The 21,337-nt window shown below is 42.7% G+C and overlaps 1 protein-coding gene across 1 annotated transcript in view; it reads left to right on the top strand.

Moving 5' to 3' along the window:
* The window catches only part of LOC143986572 (ferroxidase HEPHL1-like), a 126,826-nt gene extending 107,112 nt beyond the window's left edge, over positions 1 to 19,714 (top strand). The window contains exons 16-20 of the mRNA XM_077484972.1: positions 856 to 1,078; positions 4,642 to 4,781; positions 10,092 to 10,254; positions 16,628 to 16,648; positions 16,734 to 19,714. Coding sequence (XP_077341098.1) covers positions 856 to 1,078; positions 4,642 to 4,781; positions 10,092 to 10,254; positions 16,628 to 16,648; positions 16,734 to 16,936 — 750 coding nt within the window. The 3' untranslated portion in view covers positions 16,937 to 19,714. The remainder of the gene's footprint in view (positions 1 to 855; positions 1,079 to 4,641; positions 4,782 to 10,091; positions 10,255 to 16,627; positions 16,649 to 16,733) is intronic.
* The last annotated feature ends 1,623 nt before the right edge of the window (positions 19,715 to 21,337 follow it).

The raw sequence follows: 21,337 nt of genomic DNA, 5'->3' as shown, positions 1-21,337 counted from the left end.
AGTAATAAATGCTCATTCGATTTAAGGATGTGGTCACCGTATACCATCTTTGGTCAATATTCATTGGGCTTTCAAATTGCCCAATAGATACATATTATTTCTGAAAAATATAATTTTCATATAAACAATTGTTACACCTTAAAATCATATTACCTTTATGGTCATCATTATAAGTACTGCTTAAAAATACACTTTTGATCACTGCAATCATGTAACTCTGGGGTTCTGAATTCAGTTCTTAGAGTTAAAATGGAATTTCCTTATATTTTGCCCTCCCTGGTTCATCTCTCTCCCGTTCATCAACATGCCAATTCAATTCATATTCATATTTTAAATGAAACCTTACCATTCTAGGGGGCTTGGCAAAACTGTAACTGCCATAATGACACTTATGGGCCAGCACCTAGGGCAGCAGGGTTAGGGTAGGCAGTACCAACCTTCAATGTATAATGAGTCATGCCAGGTGAACTGAGGCCTTAAAATGAATTTGTAATTTTGTGCAACCAGTGAGAGCAACTCAGTTGCCAATAACTGGGCAATAAAAGGGGGAGGGGGGGGTGGCAAGGGGGCATGACAGAGCTCAAAGCCAAAGTGTCAGTTCAGAAGAACAGTTAACCCCCCAGGTTGTTATAAGGAAGAAACAAATCTTAAAACGTAACTTAACCCAAACCTCCACTCAATAAACTAATGACAAATCTGCAAACAATATGAGGTAAACGCTCTCGGTCTGTAATGTAGATTATAATTTACTTGGATACAACAGGTTGCTTTTAACTAATTATTATTATTATTATTATTCCATCTGATATATCTATGCAATATAATTCCATTGATGCATTGATCTTCCCCACGCAGGATGTGTACAGTGGCCTGGTGGGACCATTGATAACTTGCAGGAAAGGAGTGTTAGACAGCAAAGGTCGGAGAAAAGATGTCGATCGGGAATTCGCTCTTCTCTTCTTGGTGTTTGATGAGAACAATTCATGGTACCTAAATGACAATATTGAAAGATATATTCACAAGGACTCCAGTGATGTCAATATCACAGAGGAATTTGAGGAAAGTAATAAAATGCACGGTAGGTAATTGAATTATTCATTAGCTTTATATTTGTATTTTATTTACAGTGTGTGTGTATATATTATATGTGTGTGTGTGTGTGTATATATATATATATGTATGTATATGTAAATGTATATGTATATGTATGTATGCATGTATATGTATATATATATATATATATATATATATACACTACACACTATATTACCAAAAGTATTGGGATGCCTTCCTTTAATGGCTTCCCAGTCTTAGTCTGTAGGGTTCATTATTGAGTTGGCCCACCCTTTGCAGTTATAACAGCTTCAACTCTTCTGGGCTGTCCACAAGGTTTAGGAGTGTGTCTATGGGAATGTTTGACCATTCTTCCAGAAGTGGATTTGTGAGGTCAGGCACTGATGTTGGATGAGAAGATCTGGCTCACAGTCTCCACTCTAATTCATCCCAAAAGTGTTCTGTTGGGTTGAGGTCAGGACTCTGTGCAGGCCAGACAAGTTCCTCCACCCCAAACTCGCTCGTTTATGTCTTTATGGGCTTTGCTTTGTGGACTGGTGCGCAGTCATGTTGGAACAGGACAGTTCCAACCTCAAACTGTTCCCACAAAGTTGGGAGCATGAAATTGTCCAAAATGTCTAGGTATGCTGATGCCTTAAGAGTTCCTTCACTGGAACTAAGGGGCCAAGCCCAACCCCTGAAAAACAACCCAACACCATAATCCCCCCTCCACCAAATGATTTAGGCCAATGCACAAAGCAAGGTCCAAAAAGACATAGATGAGCGAGGTTGGGGTGGAGGAACTTGACTGGCCTGCACCTCAACCCGATAGAACAACTTTGGGTGTGAATTGGAGGTAGAGACTGTGAGCCAGGCCTTCTAATCCAACATCAGTGTCTGACCTGACAAATTTGCTTCTGGAAGAATGGTCAAACATTCCCATAGACACACTCCTAAACCTTGTGGACAGCCTCCCCAGAAGAGTTGAAGCTGTTATAGCTGCAAAGGGTGGGCCAACTCAGTATTGAACCCTACAGACTAAGACTGGGAAGCCATTAAAGTTTATGTGCATGTAAAGGCAGGCGTCCCATTACTTTTGGTAATATAGTGTATATACTGAATATATAAATAAAGCATGGTAGCAAACACCGCTTGGACACTTGTACCTACTGGTGAGCTTATAATAAAGCTTACCTGTAGTTACAAGGAATATCTCCTAACCGTTTAGGAGATATTCACTGTCTCTGCAGCCATTGATGTCACCGATGCATGCTTTTGGAAGGGATGGCATACTCATGATTCACTACTGTATTATAAAGAAAATCCCCCTATGAGTTGCTTTCTTCCAGTTTCTAGGGGCCTCCTCTTATCAAAGCTTTATTTGTGAGCCATCACAGTGCCCAATTGACACTGCCCCCTGGGTAGTGATAGTATCTGCGGGTTTGCCTGCCTCTCACGCACCTGTCACTTACTTGCTAAAGTCATTAGCAGAAGTCGATCACACACCAACCCCAGAAGCATCACTAAAGCACACCACAGTACACAGTGGGGTTTATTTACTAAATCTTGAGCGTGCAAAATCTGGTGCAGCTCTGCACAGAAACCAATCAGCTTCCAGGTTTTTTGTCAAAGCTTACTTGAACAAGCGGAAGTTAGAAGCTGATTGGCTACCATGTACAGCTACACCAGATGATTTTGCACGCTCCGGTTTTAGTAAATAGACCCCAATGTGTTTTGGTGTGGTGCAATTAAAAAAAAAGGGTCTTGCACATTTTTTGTGCATTTTGTCATACATAGGGCATCTCTTTGAAATGAATGGGCTACCCTAAACACGACACGTGAAATTGTGCAAAAACGCGCGCACTGTCGTACCTGCGTAGGTGAGAGGGAACCTTAGATTAGTTCCTTTTGTACATGTTTCCAGGGAAGGTAAGCATAGAAATGTGTCCCTAATAGCTGCTGCTAATGATTTAATAAGGATTCAATAATAAATGTATTATATATATTTTTAAACAAAAAGAGCCCACTTATTCTGTATTATTCTGTTAACTACCCATATTTTTCAAAGAGCTACAAAGTAATTGAGAAATGTATCATATTGGTATTGGAGCTAGAAGACTCTAAAAAATGCACCACCTCCTTTATATATGACAACAGTATATACCCAAAGAGCACGAAATTGGAGTTTTAAGGTGCAGACAAATTAATCAAAAGCAAAATTTGCAAAAAAAAAAAAATAGAAAATGTTATTAGATAGATATTGTCAAATAATTACCGTATTTATTGGCGCATAACATGTGCCGACGTATAACACACACCCCAATTTAAGTGGGAAGTTTCAGAAAAATAATATATTTTTTCAAATAAACCACTTTGAAGCAAAATTATGGTCAGTGCCAATCAATGCAGTCTGATTAGTGCCCATCTGCAGCCTCAATGCAGCCTGATGCCCATCTGCAGCCTCTGTGCCCATCTGCAGCCTGATCTGCGCCCATCCAATGCAGCCTGATGCCCATCTGCAGCCTCTATGCAGCCTCTGTGCCAATCTGCAGCCTGATCTGCGCTCATCCAATGCAGCCTGATGCCTATCTGCAGCCTCACCATCTCTCCTGCAGTGCAGGAAAACATGAGGGGGGCGGTCGCCGCCAGAATCACCGAGCCGCCATCTTCTGTTTACAGTACTCGGCTCTCAGTCGCACCTCCGCCATCGCCATTGGACCAGCTCCTGTGATTGACATAACACTGGTCCAATGCCGGTGGCGGGGGCGGGACTTGTGTGTGACATCAGAGTCGAGTAAACAGGACATGTTGGCTCAGTGATTCCGGCGGTGCTCGTCCCCCTCCTTTTCCCCTGAAATACGCTATTGGTGTATAACACGCACCCGTGATTTTTCCCCTATTTTCAGGGGGAAAAGGTGCATTATGCACCGATAAATACAGAAATGAAATTTAGGCCATAACGGCCCAGTGGTCAAGGTACAAAAGTGTTATTCCTTCTACATGCTTCACCACAAGCGTGGCTTCTTCTGGAGCTTTTGTAGAACTTTGTTGTTTAGTATTTGCCACCTTTCAAAATAGGCTTGGTTCCAAGTGATCCCCCAGACCCATCAAAAGGTTTTATGGGGAACGTCTGTGCCAAAAAAGAGGCATTGCCCTAGAACAGCACCTAGTGTTTCAAGAATTTTTAATGAATCGATCGATAAATGTTTCAATCCTTTTCCTTGTATAAACCTCTTCTAATGCCAGCAAGTTTACAGGGTAATTATGCCATCTGAGCAATTTCCCTCTTAGTTTATCACTGTTCCTTGGCTCAATCTCTGCAGGACACCTCTTTATCCAGTGAAGATTGAAATGTTTTATTTTTTTTATTTCTGTCTATCCCAAGGGTTAAACCCTTTTAAATTGGTTAAGAGCCTCACTAGCAACAGAGTGGATGTCCACAGCCCAGAGTAAAATAATTGGTGCATTCTTTTACCTAAAACAGTAGCAAACACAGAAACACGTTGCAATGCCCTCAGATGGAATTGGTTTATATGGGTAATTTCAGACTACTGGTTTGTTGCTGAATATGTCTTTCTTGTCTTCCAGCAATAAACGGTAAAATGTATGGAAATCTACATGGCCTGACCATGATCGAGGGTGAAAAGACCAACTGGTACTTGATAGGGCTGGGGGAAGAAGTTGACATGCACACTGTCCATTTCCATGCTCAAAGCTTCCTGTACAGGGTGAGTACATGTCAGATCCCCTGCTCATTCCACCAATACAGTACGAAAATACATTGTCCAATTGAATCTCTAATTATTGTTGCTTATAATGAAACTCCAAGGCTGGCCATAGATGGATCAAACATGGCAGGTTCTGCACGAACTGGCCAAGATTCAAACCATGTATGGGCAGGCTGAATGTACCCAAGTTGATTGATCAATCAACTTGGGTACAATCAGCCTGTCGGATTTTACATGCGATTACTAACAATAATCACTGTGTTCTCGTGGCAGAGATGGCTTCCCCCACCAGGAGAACACAATGGCTCCCCAGGAAATCTAAGTGGGTCCCCCTATGCAGATATACCAAAATGCCATTACATAAGTAAATCACATGACATAAGGAAATGCACTAGTACCAAGTACCAAGAGACACATTGCAGTACAAAGTATGTCATTATTGAGGAAAAGATCGGCTGTGAGAAGACCACGTGTTAGCATTGAGTAGTTATTTTTCTTCTGCTTGCCTTTTTTGGCACAGCCTCCCCAGGACAGGTCCTCTTTGAGTACAGCAGTGATCTTTGTGTCAGAAAAGAGTTGGGGGAGCAGGGAAAAGGAGTCAGTAAAAAATGCCCTTATTTGTGGACATAGTAACTAATAGTAGAACTAAACCCACCAATTTAATTGGTTTTCCAAAACAGTTACATTCAAGACATTCCTTGAATGATAACAGTTAAGCCTTCTACACATGATGAGAGTATCGGATGAATGATCATCCTTTATTTTTTTCAATGCTAGTCTCATATCAAAACTGAAGAGGTTACTAAATTTACAAAAATTTTCATACTACAGAATACAATTTTGGAAGTGATGTGATGTACTGTAATGTATTCTTTCATTTTCGAGCATGCATGGTCTTGGTCTTCATTTTTATTTTACGAAAACATTTTTTGCTTGTTCCTTTGGATAATTTTGGATGAACTGTCATGATCTGGTCTCAAAAGCTGTGTACTAACGATCATATTATTGTACGAAAGCGGTATTTTTTTTTTCTGATCGTGTGTACTAGGCATTACATTTACTAGTGTGCTTATGTTACCACTCAACCTAACTGTCAAACCATAAAATGGCTGGTATCATGGTTGATCAGATGTGTAGCACCATGGCATGTAGAGATTACATAGAGGCTAAGATGGCAGCTTTTTTGGCTGTATAGGATAGGAAGGTTTAATTCCACTTCAAGTCACCGCTCTGGCACCACCCCGCACTCTTTTCTGTTGGTTAGTGAGGGTCACACGTTGCATTGGGAGATGTTGGAAGGTAGGCCAGCCTCTTGACTTTGACTTATACATTGCTATTTGCAATCTGAGAGCAACTGGGTTTAGGGCAGGGGTCTCCAAACTTTGTAGATAAATGGCCAGTTTTACCTTAGGGGGGCCAAACCGTGGTCATTGGGAGTAGAAAATGTTCCGACATCAATGAGAGTAAATAATGCCCCATGGTGTCAGTGAGAGGAATTGTGCCCATCATTGGTGTCATTGGAAGGAATTGTGCCTCATTGTTGGTGTCATTGGTAGGAACTGTGACCCGTTTTTGGTGTCAGTGGATGAAATAGTGCCCCAAGGGCTGGATAAAAGCAAGTAAAGGGCTGCATCTGGCCCTGGGGCAGCAGTTTGGAGACCACTGGTTTAGAGGCTCTAAAAAGCACTAAGGAAGATTAACATGAATAGATTTTACAGGTGATATTGGGGATCTAATGGATTGGGTAGTATTTGCAAGTACCAGGCAGCCTCAGAACAACCAGGTATCGGTCACATGTCTCTTTGGTATAACCTGTTTTACCTGCTTTGGACACTGTTCAAACAAAGCCATGTTGGCGGTAACAACATGAGTCCATTGCAATGTAAAGCATTAATCTATTATTATAATTTTGCAAGAAGAGTTATTTTATGTTTTCCTTAAAACAAAACTGTAAGCTCACAGAGAGTAGTAACAAACAGCTGTCTCTCAGGTATTGTCTGATAGGGAGTAGGTGGGCAAAGACGTGCAATTAACATGGCATGAGAGGTGATGGGTTAATTCAGTTAAAAAATAAATGTACCTTCTTAAAGTGGTTGTAAACCCTTACAGACCATTTTGACCTACAGGTAGGCCTAGATTAAGGCTTACCTGTAGGTCCAAGAAATATCTCCTAAACCTACACGGGTTTAGGAGAAATATGCGAATGACAGGCACCGTTGTCTATGGCACATGCGCCGTAGACAGGGGCTTTAAGCATGCCATTGCTAATGGCAATCATGCCGTTAGTGCCGGTTCCCATGCGCATGCCCGGGGGTGACGTCATCGTGGCTCTCGCCAGTCAACGCGCCGGAGCCGCTATACCTGGAAGTCACTCCGGATATAATGGCGGTGTCGGAGGAGGACGATGAGGGTCGCTTCGGGGGCTTCCATCTCAGGTAAGTTATTCATAATGAGCTAGTATGATATGCATACTAGCTCATTATGCCTTTGCCTTGCAGGGTCTATTTTTATTTTCATGTTTAGAATGGCTTTACTTTCTCTTTAAGGCTTATAGTATCAGCTATTTACTATTGTTGACAGCTAAGGAATTTTAGTGCATCTAATGCAAAAACATTTTTTGTGTTCAATAGCGTTAGCCACCTTATGGGGTTTATATTTCTTTCTGTGTACCTACTGGGTAGATGTGACCACTCTATTTGTCCTGGTAACCATTATCACTGGGAAATGAGCTATGTTCTCAGCACATCACATAGCCGAATTTCATTTTGGGTGGCTATATGTGCAGTGACAGGGGAGCAGAGAACTCAATTGTCACTGATGCAGAATTGTTTTCGGCAAGCGAACTGTGGGGTTGATCTACTAAAATTGGAGCGTACAAAATCGGGTGCAGCTCTGCATAGAAACCAATCAGTTTCCAGTTTTTTTGTCAAAACTTAATTGAACAAGCAGAAATTAGAAGCCGATTGGCTACCACGCACAGCTACGCCAGATTTTTCACTCTCCAGTTTTAGTAAATCAACTCCTATATCTGATTTTATTGTGCAGTGGTACAGTGCTGGTACTGTTAGAATCAAACATAACTCATTTGCCACATAAGGAGCGGTATTTGGGGACCCCTTTTTTTATGGTGTCTCCAACATTTTGATAAGCCAGCTCCTCTCTCAAGTGCTTTCTTTTCTTTAATTTTTTGGTTTTTTTTTGCAGGAATTCCAGACAAAAGGTACATTTTCCAAGCTACTACATAAGCCCAATTAGCATTTTGAAATGCCCCTTAAAATATAGCAAGTCTTCACTTTTTGAGTTCGTCTTCCTTATCTTGTTTCAAAACATGGACCAGAGTTCCTCACAGGAATAAAGGAAGTAATTTCAGCAGCTATGTCGATTTGTCACTGGGGGAAACAATGGTATATACAGTGGTGTGAAAAAGTGTTTGCCCCCTTCCTCATTTCCTGTTCCTTTGCATGTTTGTCACACTTAAGTGTTTCAGAACATCAAACCAATTTAAACAATAGTCAAGGGCAACACAAGTAAACACAAAATGCAATTTGTAAATGAAGGTGTTTATTATTAAAGGTGAAAAAAAATCCAAACCATCATGGCCCTGTGTGAAAAAGTGATTGCCCCCCTTGTTAAAACATAATATAACTGTGGCTGTCCACACCTGAGTTCAATTTCTCTAGCCACACCCAGGCCTGATTATTGCCACACCTGTTCACAATCAAGGCATCACTTAAATAGGAGCTGCTTGACACAGTAAGGTCCACCAGAAGATCCTTAAAAGCTACACATCATGCCGAGACCCAAAGAAATTCAGGAACAATTGAGAAAGAAAGTAATTGAGATCTATCAGTCTGGAAAGGGTTATAAAGCCATTTCCAAAGCTTTGGGAATCCAGCGAACCACAGTGAGAGCCATTATCCACAAATGGCGAAGACATGGAACAGTGGTGAACCTTCCCAGGAGTGGCCGGCCGCCCAAAATTACCCCAAGAGCGCAGCGACGACTCATCCAAGAGGTCACAAAAGACCCCACAACAACGTCCAAGGAACTGCAGGCCTCACTTGCCTCAGTTAAGGTTAGCGTTCATGCCTCCACCATCAGGAAAAGACTGGGCAAAAATGGCCTGCATGGCAGAGTTCCAAGGAGAAAACCACTGCTGAGCAAAAAGAACATCAAAGCTCGTCTCAATTTCTCCACAACACATCTTGATGATCCCCAAGACTTTTGGGACAACATTCTGTGGACCGATGAGACAAAAGTGGAACTCTTTGGAAGGTGTGTGTCCAAGTATATCTGGCGTAGAAGGAACACTGCATTTCATAAAAAGAACATTATACCAACAGTAAAATATAGTGGTGGTAGTGTGATGGTCTGGGGCTGTTTTGCTGCTTCAGGACCTGGAAGACTTGCCGTGATAAAAGGAACTATGAATTCTGCTGTCTACCAAGAGATCCTGAAGGAGAATGTCCGACCATCTGTTCGTGTACTCAAGCTGAAACGAACTTGGGTTCTGCAGCAGGACAATGATCCTAAACACACCAGCAAGTCCACCACCTAATGGCTGAAGAAAAACAAGATGAAGACTTTGGAATGGCCTAGCCAAAGTCCTGGCCTGAATCCTATTGAGATGTTGTGGTATGACCTTAAAAAGGCCGTTCATGCTCGAAAACCCTCTAATGTAACTGAATTAGGACAATTCTGCAAAGATGAGTGGGCCAAAATTCCTCCAGGACGCTGTAAAAGCCTCATTGCACGTTATCGCAAACGCTTGGTTGCAGTTGTTGCTGCTAAGGGTGGCCCAACCAGTTATTAGGTTTAGGGGGCAATCACTTTTTCACACAGGGCCATGATGGTTTGGATTTTTTTTCACCTTTAATAATAAACACCTTCATTTACAAATTGCATTTTGTGTTTACTTGTGTTGTCCTTGACTATTGTTTAAATTGGTTTGATGTTCTGAAACACTTAAGTGTGACAAACATGCAAAGGAACAGGAAATGAGGAAGGGGGCAAACACTTTTTCACACCACTGTATTTAGCAGTGGTTCTCAACGGATCTAGCACCTTCTCTGACACAACCAAGACGTTGAATAAGGTGGACCTCATAATCTGTGACTTGATTCACAGTGGGTCTAAAGCCACCTGAGGCTTACTGTGAATCAAGTCACAGATTCCGAGGTCCACCTTATTCTATCTACTTCTTAGTAGCACCATAGAAGGCGCTAGATACTTTATAAATGTTTTATTGTTGTTCCTGTATGGTAGAAGGAGGGCTTGGTATCTCACAGTAGCCTTTTTCTTATATTCCAGAAAGACACTGAACACCGAGCAGATGTGTTTGACCTCTTTCCCGGGACATTTCAGACTATAGAGTTGGTGGCTGGTAACCCAGGGACCTGGCTTCTTCACTGTCATGTCAATGATCACATCCATGCTGGCATGGAGACAACCCTTACTGTGAAGGAGAGGTCAGGTAAGTTTAATGCAGAACTATGGGCAAAATCAAAAATGACATATAAGATGCAGTTTGACGCTTATCACTAGCATTAAATCTTCTACAATTGTCTAGAACCCATTCTTACAAAATTTTGAGCACCCAGCTGGCACGATGAAGTCACCCATGCTTCTCAGAAACATTTTTTGCACAAAATGTTTTTTAAGCCATAAATATTTGTAGGATGGGGCTGTGAGTAAAGCCAACCTTCTGTTATCGTGGAAGATCTGCTTTAAAACACAACACTGAGCACAAGAAAAAAAATTACCCTTGCAGTTGCCCCCCCCCCTCGTTATAAGGGTTAACTGCTGGATAAGTCTAGGGGCACAGATATAAGGGGTAATACTATTCCTTAAAGATATGCATTTTACATCAACACAACAAGGGACCACCCACAGCCTGGAGTAAAGGAGAACACCGGAGCCTGCTGGAGCAGAGTAAGAGGTAAGTAATACAACCTCTTCATCTTCCCTAGATTCTGGTGGTTTTCCCAATGGGATTTCGCTCAAGCTGTCTTGCATACACACAGTCACACCAAACCGTCAAAAATGCGGTGACGTATAGCACGTATGACGGGACTAGAAAAAGGAAGTTCAGTAGCCAATAGCTTCTGTCTCGTAGTTGAATCTGAGCATGCGTACGTTTTTGCTCGTCGGAATTGCATACACACAAACGCATTTTCGGATAGGACCTTTTTCCAACTGAAAAATTGAGAACATGCTCTCAATCTTTTGCTGGCTGAAACTTGGCCAGCAAAAGTCCGATGGAGCATACACATGATCGCATTTTACCGACTAAAAGCTCTGATCAGTCTTTTGCTGGCCGAATTTCCAATTGTGTGTACACGGCAATACTCTGTGGTCCTTCAGGCTTCCATCCCAGTGTGACAACCAGTCTCATGAAGTCAATCCTCTTCTCCAATTATATTATATATATATACAGTGTATATATATATATATATATATATATATTCCAGCCCACCGACATCATCACATATAATGCAGAAACAGCAACCATCACTGATCCTGCATTTTGATTGATGATGTTGAGGGCCGTCCACATTCCAGGGCAAGAGCAAAGAAGGTCAGAGTGACATCTGCCACTGGACCAATGAATAGAGTAATAATTTTGGTTTGTTGTATTCGTAGACTAAATGAGCAATAAATCCATAAAGTGATACTAAAGTCTTATTTTGTGGGGTTTAAAATAACAAACATGGTATACTTACCTGCTCTGTGCTGTGGGTCTGCACAGAGCAGAAGATTTACAAATACAATATCCAATACTTGCTTGTATGGAGGATAACATTGACAACAGACATCCATAGCCTTGTTACATATGAACCAAATACCGGTATGTGCATCATGTTATACATCTGCAGCATCTTATTAATAAAATTAGACAAACAAAATAAACATAACTTAAAACTTTTTGATGAAATTGTATTCTTCCTTATTGCTACTTCTGTGTGTTCTTAGTCTCATTCTTTCCATTTCCATACTTTTATTACTCTATCATACCTTCCCATAGCCCACCTCTATGTCCCAAATTTTATCCATCCAGCCCATGTTTTCTCACATTTTTTGAGGCATCCCTTAGTCATGTATGTCAGTTTGTACATTGGCAATGCTTTGTTAATGAGTTCCACCCAGCTTTGGAGAGATGGAGGAATCAGGTCCTTCCACCTGAGAGCTAGCGCTTTTCTAGCGTAGAAAAAGACCAGCCTTAGTAAGGTTTTCTGAGCGTTAGTAATCTCCTCTTCCTCCTTCAGGTCCCCAAAAGATATCTGGCTGGAGAGCAGATATTTAGGAGGGGGAATCTTTCCTCCAGGAATGTCAGGATTTCCGCCCAGAATCTCCCCACAAGGGGGCATAGTCAGATCATATGGAAATAGTCTCCTACTTCTGCATGGCACCTTGGACAAACCGGTGAATCGGCCCTACCCATCTTATGAAGACATGCAGGGATATAATATATTCGATGTAAATAGCTAAACTGTATCAGTTTGTCTGAGATCACCAAAGGGAACAGCGATTCCATAATGTCAGACCATGACTCCTCTGTAAGGGAAGGTATATCCGTCTTCCACTGTGCAGCCACCCTCTCCATTCTAGAGGAGGAGGAGGTCAGCAAGGTGAAATAGTGTCTGGAAATTAACTTTAAATGATAATCTTCGAACAGCATTTTTTCTGTGCTAGATGGAGAGAGCCCGACCTCCTTTAAACCAAATTGCACCACCACTGCATGTTATAGTTGCAGATATGGGGAAAAAAAAGGTATTAGGAATCCTATAATCTATCTGCAAGTCTTTGAATGATCTAAGGGTCTGATCTTTAAACAGCTGGGGAGCATAAGTGACACCATATTTTGCCCAATATGCCCCATCTGGGATCTTGTATATTTTCTGAGCTGAGGGTCATGCCATAATGGAGCATTTAGGGAAGTGTTCGGGCTAGTACCACCCTTTCTACCATTACACATGTGAAATATCATGTAGGAAAGTTTAAGAATTTGTTCTCCCCGTTCGGGGTATGGTCCATTCCTATATAATATGTTAATAAGAGCTTCATACAAGTGGACTTGGGCTGCCTGGATGGCCACTGAATCGACATCCATATGTGGAAAGAACCACCAATGGATATGCATCAACTGGGCTGCAAGGTAGTAACGTTGGAAATTTGGTAACGCCAAACCTCCTGCTTGTATAAGTAAAACAAATGTGTCCAAGGAGATCCTAGATGGTTTGGATCCCCAAAGAAATGAGGAGAGTAAAATATTGATTTCTGTACACAGTTTTTTAGGGATATAAATTGGGGGATGCCAGAAAAAAATAGAGAAATCTGGGGAGGTAGATCATTTTGAATACATGAATTCGGCCCAGGAGGTTGAGAAGCAGCTTAGACCACGTTATCCCTTAGACGAGTCATCAGGGGAGAGATATTATTAGGTATATATTGTATGTGCTCCATGGTAGCTGAATCTCAACCCCCAAGTACCGAAAGCAAAAAACCATCTGCAGTGGAATATCTGGGGGTAACCTAGGATTATACTCAGGGTTAAAGGGAAAACTTCTTCCAATTAATCTTAAATCCCAAATAATCTCTAAAATTTGAGATCCTATTTAGGGCTGTGATCAAAGACCCCCCCGCCTCTGCTAGGTATAGGAGCACATCGTCAGCATACAGGGATGTTTTTTTCTTCCAGGGCATTTATCCTGCAACCCCTGACATCCCCATATGCCCTCAAAAGGGCTGCTAGTGGCTCTATAGTGAGGGCAAACAACAGGGGCGACAATGGGAACCCCTGCCGAGTGCCTCTAGCTATTTCAATGGTCTCAGCGATAGTGTTATTAACCCTCAACCGAGCCAATGGCTTAGCATACAGTAGTTTCATCCAAGCTATAAATTTATATATAGTTATGTTTTCATCATGTCAGAGATTGGTGTAATGATGTCACATCCCTGATATGTAGGAAAAAAGCAAAACCCCCCCTTGCTTGGGGGTTTATGTCATGGTTATGCAGTAATTTTATGCCGTGTACACACGGTCGGACTTTCTGTCAGAAAAAGTCAGACGGAATCATTTAATCGCATATTCCGATCGTGTGTGGGCTTCAGCTGACTTTTTTTTTCGAAAATTCTGACAGACGTAGAAATAGAACGCGTTTTAAATCTTTCTGACAACATTTGTCTGTTTGCTGTTCCGACGGACCAAAAACGATGCAAGGGCAGCTATTGGCTACTGGCTATTGAACGTCCCTTTTCTGGTCCAGTTGTACGTGTTGTATGTCACCACGTTCTAAACAATCGGACTTTGGTGTGATCGTGTGTAGGCAAGTCCGTTTCAGCGGAACTCTGTCGGAAAAACCATCAGGGTTTATTCTGATGGAAAAAACGGTCGTGTGTACGCGGAATTTGTCTGTCAGCATACCTCTCCTCCATGTGTTCACCTTTATAGGCCAGCCATTCTCATCTGACTGCTTATATAATCTTCCCTCAGCATAGCTCCACCTCAGCCTCTAATTAGGAGCACTATATGTGTATTGCAAGCCAATCTGGCTGATCAACCATTGTGTGTTTAGCTTTCATGTGCAAATTTCTGTGTCTCCTACGTCTGATTCCAGTTACCGATCTTGGCCTGTTCTTGACTATTCCTGTCTGCTTGTGACCCTGGCCTTTGGCGTGTTCTATGTTTATCCTTGTCTGCTAGTTGCCCCAACCTTTGGCTTATCCCTTTTACTATCCTTGTTGTACCAGCCTGCTGCTTCCTTCTTTTTTCTCCTGTAAGTTTAACATGAGCGTGAGCTGTGAGACCCTGGGGGCTGCGACCTGGAGCCAGACTGCAGTGCAGTCCATCCTCACCACTAGAGGCTCTGGTGAACACCTGCTGGCTCTAAGACCCCATTCACACCTTAGCGTTTTGTAGCTTGACGCCTGAAGCTACAAAACGCTGGAGGGGAAAAAATCCATTATTCTCAATGGAGATGGTTCACATCTCCACTCCAATTCGCCTGAAGCCCTATGCCTGAAGCTCAAACAAGTTCCGGACCCTTTTTTGTCGTGCGAATCAGGCTAATTTGGGCGTTTTTCTTCTTTTAACACTGCACAAATTTGCGGCAAACCGCGGTAAAAAAAAAACGTGAATCATGGTAAAAAGCGCCGCAAATCGCGGTAAAAAACGCCGCAAAAAACGCTGGAAAACGCTACGCTCGAGTGTGAAAGCAGCCTAAGACCCCTTTCATACCACACCGCCCATAGCGTGGGCGGTAAAACGTCGCTATTTTTAGCGGCGGTTTACCGCTGGATTTTCAGCAGATTTGCGGCGCATTTCGGCCGCTAGCGGGGTGCTTTTACCCCTGCTAGTGGCCGAGAAAGGGTTAAAACCGCCAGCAATATGCCGCAATAGCAGCGTTTTGCTGGTGGTATTACAACGCTGCCCCATTGATTTCAATGGGGAGCAGCGGTGGAGGAGCGGTAAACACACCGCTTCTTCACCGCTCTAAAGAAGCTGCTGACAGGACTTTTCCCTGACGTCCTGCCAGCGCACTGCTCCAGTGTGAAAGCCCTCGGGCTTTCACACTACAAACAATGGTGCAGCTTTTTTAGGGCGGATTGCAGGCGCTATTTCTAGCGCCTGCAAAACGCCCTGCTGTGAAAGGGGTCTTAGACTCCGCACCCTGGGTAATCTATGCTGTAGCTCCCACTGGAATCTGTGTTAGTGATCTAGTAGACCTGCTTCCTAAACCTCCCAGGGTTCAATCCGCAGCAGTCATTCCTAGGGTCCACTACCTTAGCGGTGCACTCCTGACTCCTACGGAGTGCATCTGTCACCTTGTCTCAGGTGACCTGACAGTTTAAAGGCAACAATACCACTAATACAGAATAAAAAGCATTTATTTATACATATAAAATTTGATCACACATACATGTAATGATTGGTTAAAAAACATAACATAACAAAAAACAAAGAAACAAAAATATAAAATAAGTACATAGCAAGCATAGAATTATTTTGGTAATACTCTCCAGTTTCTAAAAAATCTCCGGTAGCTGACGCATTTCTGGTTCAAGCCCTTCGTCAGGGATATTGAATAGGAGAATATGTGATCATAAATTTGTCAAAAGGTAAGCAAAAGCTGATTTGAAGGAATGTACTATGCAGACAGAGAAGGCAGTAGAACACTGCAGAAGATGGCGTCACTGGAAGCCTACTGACACTGCCCCACGGAGTAAACAGGCGGAGTAACATATGAGAGCCCTCCACAGACTGGTTGGTCACAGATCAGGGTGGTATGCAGAATACAATGAAGGGGTTGTTTAAACAGTATTCAATGTGATGAATTCAATGTGATGATTATTGAGTGATGCTATCCAAGCTTCAATGTAGCCTCCGTTTGTAACACTCTCAGGGTCACTTGAAAAACACCCTCTCCCTGTGGTTTTGCAGCTCATCTGCGTCCGGCATCCATCTTCCCTGGCAGTGCTTTACACCAGAAACGCGTTGGGTACCAGAGATTTTTCAGAAGTTGGATAAAAAATTCTATGCTTGCTATGCACTTATGTTATGTTTTTGTTTCTTTGTTTTTTGTTATGTTATGTTTTTAAGTGCAGAAACTGTCCACCATTCGGCCAGTGTGTACACAGCCTAACCTCCCTATTCTGTCAAATGGGCATGTTGGAAAACCAGCAGCCGACCGGTATCCGATCAGCGCTTGCAGTCAATGCCTGTGAGCACTGATTAGTGTGTCCTGGCAGGGGTGCAATCTGAACCGGACGATTTTTGGCCTATGTGTACAAGCCTTTAGGAGAATACATTGATGTGAACTAACTATTGCTTTTATTTTTATTTTCAGAGGAAATTACTCATCCCAAAGGTAAGTTGTAATGATAAAAAGTTATATAGTCTTTGTATATTGTTATCAGCTTCTTCTTGAATTACTTCTATTACTTGTATTACAGATGCTGCTGGCCCCACCGGAGTGCCATTCCTGGGAAAAGTCCTAACAGTGGACCAGGCATACACGGCTCTGGTCTCTCTCCTGTCCATCGGTTTGGTCCTTTTGGTGCTGCTGGTGGTCGTAATGTCATCTCTCCACTTTAGAAAGAAGAAGATGCACTACAATACAATTTATAATGGATCACTGCCATTGAATCCCATATGAGAACTACTCTGATGCACTGGGTGCTCAATGAATAAGTGACTCGGAACTCTGTGCAGCTGCACTTTACTACTATGTGTTTACAAGCAAGATATGGAATGCTGAGAGGTGTCTACATCCCCCACCCAAAAGTGAACTTTTTGCTGAATGTAAATGGGAGATGGCAAGGTGGGGAGGAAGTGTCTAAATACCTCCCAGGCCGTGCTGCTTAGACCCCTTTCACACTGAGGAGCTTTTCAGACGCTTTTAACCTAAAAAAGAGCACCTGAAAAGCTCACGAAAACCTATTCCCATTAAAATCAATGAAGGCTTTCACACTGGGGCAGTGCGCTGGCAAGGCGGTGAAAAAATGCCCCTCTCCATTGAAATTAATGGAAAGCTCTTCAAAAGCGCCTGAAAAGCTATTCAAAAGTGCTCAGTGTTTTACTGGCAGTTTAGAACCGCTTCAGTGTGAAAGGGGCCTTATACATGTAAAGTACACAGGACAGGATTGGCAATCTGGCAGCTCTGGCATTTGACATAGTGTCTTTGGGCTAAAAAAGCTATTTTGAGCCACTTATTCTCAGGGGAGTAAATACAAGTACCGGGCCCATTTAAAGCTGTACTCTGGGCAAAGGAAAAATGCCCACTTGCAATAGCGCTGCCTCCGTCCTACAGGGGTTAAACATTGGTTTAAATATAGGAGGCTGCGCAAAGCAATTTTACTTACCCGATCCTCCTCTACTGCAGGCTCCCTTCAGGATGCAAGATTGGTCCCTGCAACCTCTTGCTCCAGTGCTCCAGCAGTTGCAGGTCCTCTGACATCATCAAGTCCAATGCAGAGCCCATAACCCTGCACTGGACATGAGGACGCTGATCATAGGTGCGTGCAGCTTATTGGATTTGGGTGTCTACCCCCAAAGCTCAAACACATGCTACTGATCACTCACTGTGTTCACTCAAAAAGGGAAGGGACTGGTAAATTAAATACTGGTTCCTGCCCCACTCATCCTAAAACATCTCTGTGTGTGCCCGCAGCAGCAGCCGGTAGGAGAGGAGGGAAACCAGCAGTTCTGCATGGGGAAGGGGGGTATCCAGGACAGTAGGGGGAATCTGTGTTGTACAGGGTGATTAGGGTGTGCCTGGGCACATCTGGCTCACCCTGTGCACACGCCTATGACACTGAGGAACAGTCCACCATTTCAGCATGTTTTTGTTATTATAATCAGTGCTTTTTATTCAGTGCTGGGGGGGGCTAGTCCGAAATAAGTGGAATTTGAATTCTTTTTGCAAAGTGTGTTTTAATAACCTTGCCATAAAGCTGGCCATACACTAGTAGATTTTTGAACAAACATTTTTATGAATTGCCTTAAAAAAATTCTCAGTGTATTCAATGCCTTGATGAACATTGATTGAAAGTACTTCAAAATCTTTGCAATATAAAAGAAGGAAACACCATCAGGACGCAACAGTCACTATAGTAGAAACAGCCTCAGCTTGGCTCCATCAAGGCCCTGTCCTCGGAGGTGCCCACCTCTATGGCTAATCTCTCTGGGTGCAGCAAAACATGTTGGGGGTATGGCATGGATGGAGCCAGGCTGAGACTGCTTCTACTATAATGCCTGTCGGGTCTTGATGGTGTGCGACGCTCAATGTTGTTTCCTTCCTTTTTTTCTGCATGCATTGTGCTAGGTTCGGTTCTCCCCAGCCTCTACCCTCAGTGTGAGTCTCTGGACTGGGACACACAGAAACCTTGAGCGGCACCCCTAGTTTTTTCAGTGTGGGTACCTCAAAATTTTGTGTCCATTAACACGCAGGGCGTGGCTAAGCCCTTCATTTGCTCCCTTCAGTAAGATCCAATGGCTGTGCCTGCTGCCCTTCTGTCCAATGAGGAGAGAGAGAGAGTTGAGAGACTCTACTCTCTTTCACATTGCTGAATCGAGATCAGGCTCAGGTAAGTATAATCGGGGGCTGGGGGGCAGCAGACTGAAGGTTTTTTACCTTAATGTAGAGAATGTATTAAGATAAAAACTTTCAGTTTTAAATATATATTAGTATTGGAAAAGCAGTACTTGGTCTTCAGAAAGGTTATAGTGATGTTATGGGACCAAATAAAGTAAGGCTGGGTTCACACCAGTGCAAATTGGATGTGGTCTCCCTGCATCCAATTCGCATAGCAGGACATTGTGACCGGCTCTCTATAGAGCCGGTTCACACATCTCCGCAGCGGCTCTGGTGCGAATTGCACAGGAGACCTCTGCGTCTTTTGGTCCATTTCAGGTCCAAATTCAGCCCAAATTAAGGCTGAAATTGGATCTGATACGGTGAATGGAGACGCACCAGACTCCTGCTGGGAGCCGTTGCGTTCTATAGTGTGAACCCAGCCTAAGTGAGGTACTGCGACCTAAGACAACAAAGATGCTTAACCGTCATTGCTACCTCTTTATCCTTACCCATCATCTCTTGGTATCATAAACATGGATCTGGTGCTGCTATAACAGGACCATATTGGTAGTACTGCACTGCCTACCCTGGCAGAAGAAGTCAGGTCTCATGTGAAGAGATCTTTCAAAAAAAAAGGGATGAAGGAGTGGCCACAATCACCAATAAAAGGCAACAAGCCTTAGAAATGTGTTGTATTTTTTACCATATAGTTAACTGTCTAAGAAGCAACTACAGAACCAAATACCAAAAGTAAACCTACAGTACAGTAGATTTTAAGTTTCAACTGAAAAGTGCTAAACGGTCACATTAGGATGTAACATTTTTAGGAAATGTACAATAAAGTGTTTTATACCTGAATGAATTCATTTTTATTAATAAAGCTGTTTATAAAAAACTATTTACTAAAAAAGCGTAATATGTCCCTAAAACACGTTTATCTGATAAAGGTAAGCAAATTAATGATAGCATTATTAACAAGCTAACCAATACATAGATCATAATGACCTCTGGTCATGAAGGGGCTGATTTAGTTAGCAATATACAGTATCTCACATAAGTGAGTACACCCCTCACATTTTTGTAAATATTTTATTCTATCTTTTCATGTGACAACACTGAAGAAATTACTCTTTGCTACAATGTAAAATAGTGAGTGTACAGCTTGTATAACAGTGTAAATTTGCTGTCCCCTCAAAATAATTCAACACACAGCCATTAATGTCTAAACCGCTGGCAACAAAAGTGAGGACACCCCTGAGTGAAAATGTCCAAATTGGGCCCAAAGTGTCAATATTTTGTTTGGCCGCCATTATTTTCCAGCACTGCCTTAACCCTCTTGGGCATGGAGTTCACCAGAGCTTCACAAGTTGCCACTGGAGTCCTCTTCCACTCCTCCATGACGCCATCAAGGAGCTGGTGGATGTTAGAGTACTATAGATAAAAGAAAGAATATGAATCCACTCATAAATCTAATTCAATAGTCAAAGGGTTAATCCGTCAATATGACGAGCTTCTTTCCCTGGAGCAAAAATGTATATATGGAGCTAAAATAGGGGGGAAGGTGAGACTATAGCGGGCTCACGAATGCTCACAATGGGAAAAGAAAGCAACAAGCCAATGTTGATGAAAAAATATATATAGTAAACTTTATTGAAAAAAATCACGTAAATATCTAAAACAGTAGAAAGAAACCCCACAGGAAGGTAACAAATCAAGACCTGTTGGATCCTTTCTAGGACAATATCATGTATACAGGTTAAATAAGTAATTTGTGTGGCACGAACGGCCCACAATGCACTACGCCATCGCAGTGCATTGCTGGCTCATGATTGGCCAAGCATGCACTGTGACCCCGCATGCTTGGCCAATCACATCGTTGGCAGTGAGGAGAGCCATAATTGGCCACAGGCAGGATGCCTGTGGCCAATTATAGCTCAGGGGGGTTTAGTACATGCCCCACACTATATAAGGCCGCCAGCGCGGTGGCCCTGTGTACTGTCTTGTGGTGATCAGGGAAAGAGCACGATAGGCAGGGACAGTGTCTTCACTGCTTGGGAACCTAGCGCTTGTTCAGTGGGCATTGTGTGCCTCCTGCACAGTATACACCTGAAGATACCCCTTATTGCTGGTGTTCTGTTTCTGTAATACAGGTACCTGCAGCAGTTACAGTGTGCGTTGTGTGCCTCCTGCACAGTATACACCTGAAGATACCCCTTATTGCTGGTGTTCTGTTTCTGTAATACAGGCATCTGCAGCAGTTACAGTGGGTGTTGTGTGCCTCCAGCACAGTATACACCTGAAGATACCCCTTTATTGCTGGTGTTGTTCTGTTGCATATCTTGCATTTTAGCATTTAAAATTATCACTTTTGATTTCGAACGTTCGAGTCCCATAGACTTTAATAGGGTTCTAAAGTTTGTATGAATTTTAGGTCCGTTCGAAGGTTCTGGTGCGAACCGAACCGGGGGGTGTTCGGCTCAT

The sequence above is a fragment of the Lithobates pipiens genome, unplaced genomic scaffold (genome assembly GCF_037356315.1).
Source record: "Lithobates pipiens isolate NorthernLeopardFrog02 unplaced genomic scaffold, aLitPip1_a1.2 Scaffold_17, whole genome shotgun sequence".
Classification (NCBI taxonomy): Eukaryota; Metazoa; Chordata; class Amphibia; order Anura; family Ranidae; genus Lithobates; species Lithobates pipiens.
The sequence above is the reverse complement of the archived record's forward strand: the minus strand, read 5'-3'. Positions and strand labels throughout refer to the sequence as shown.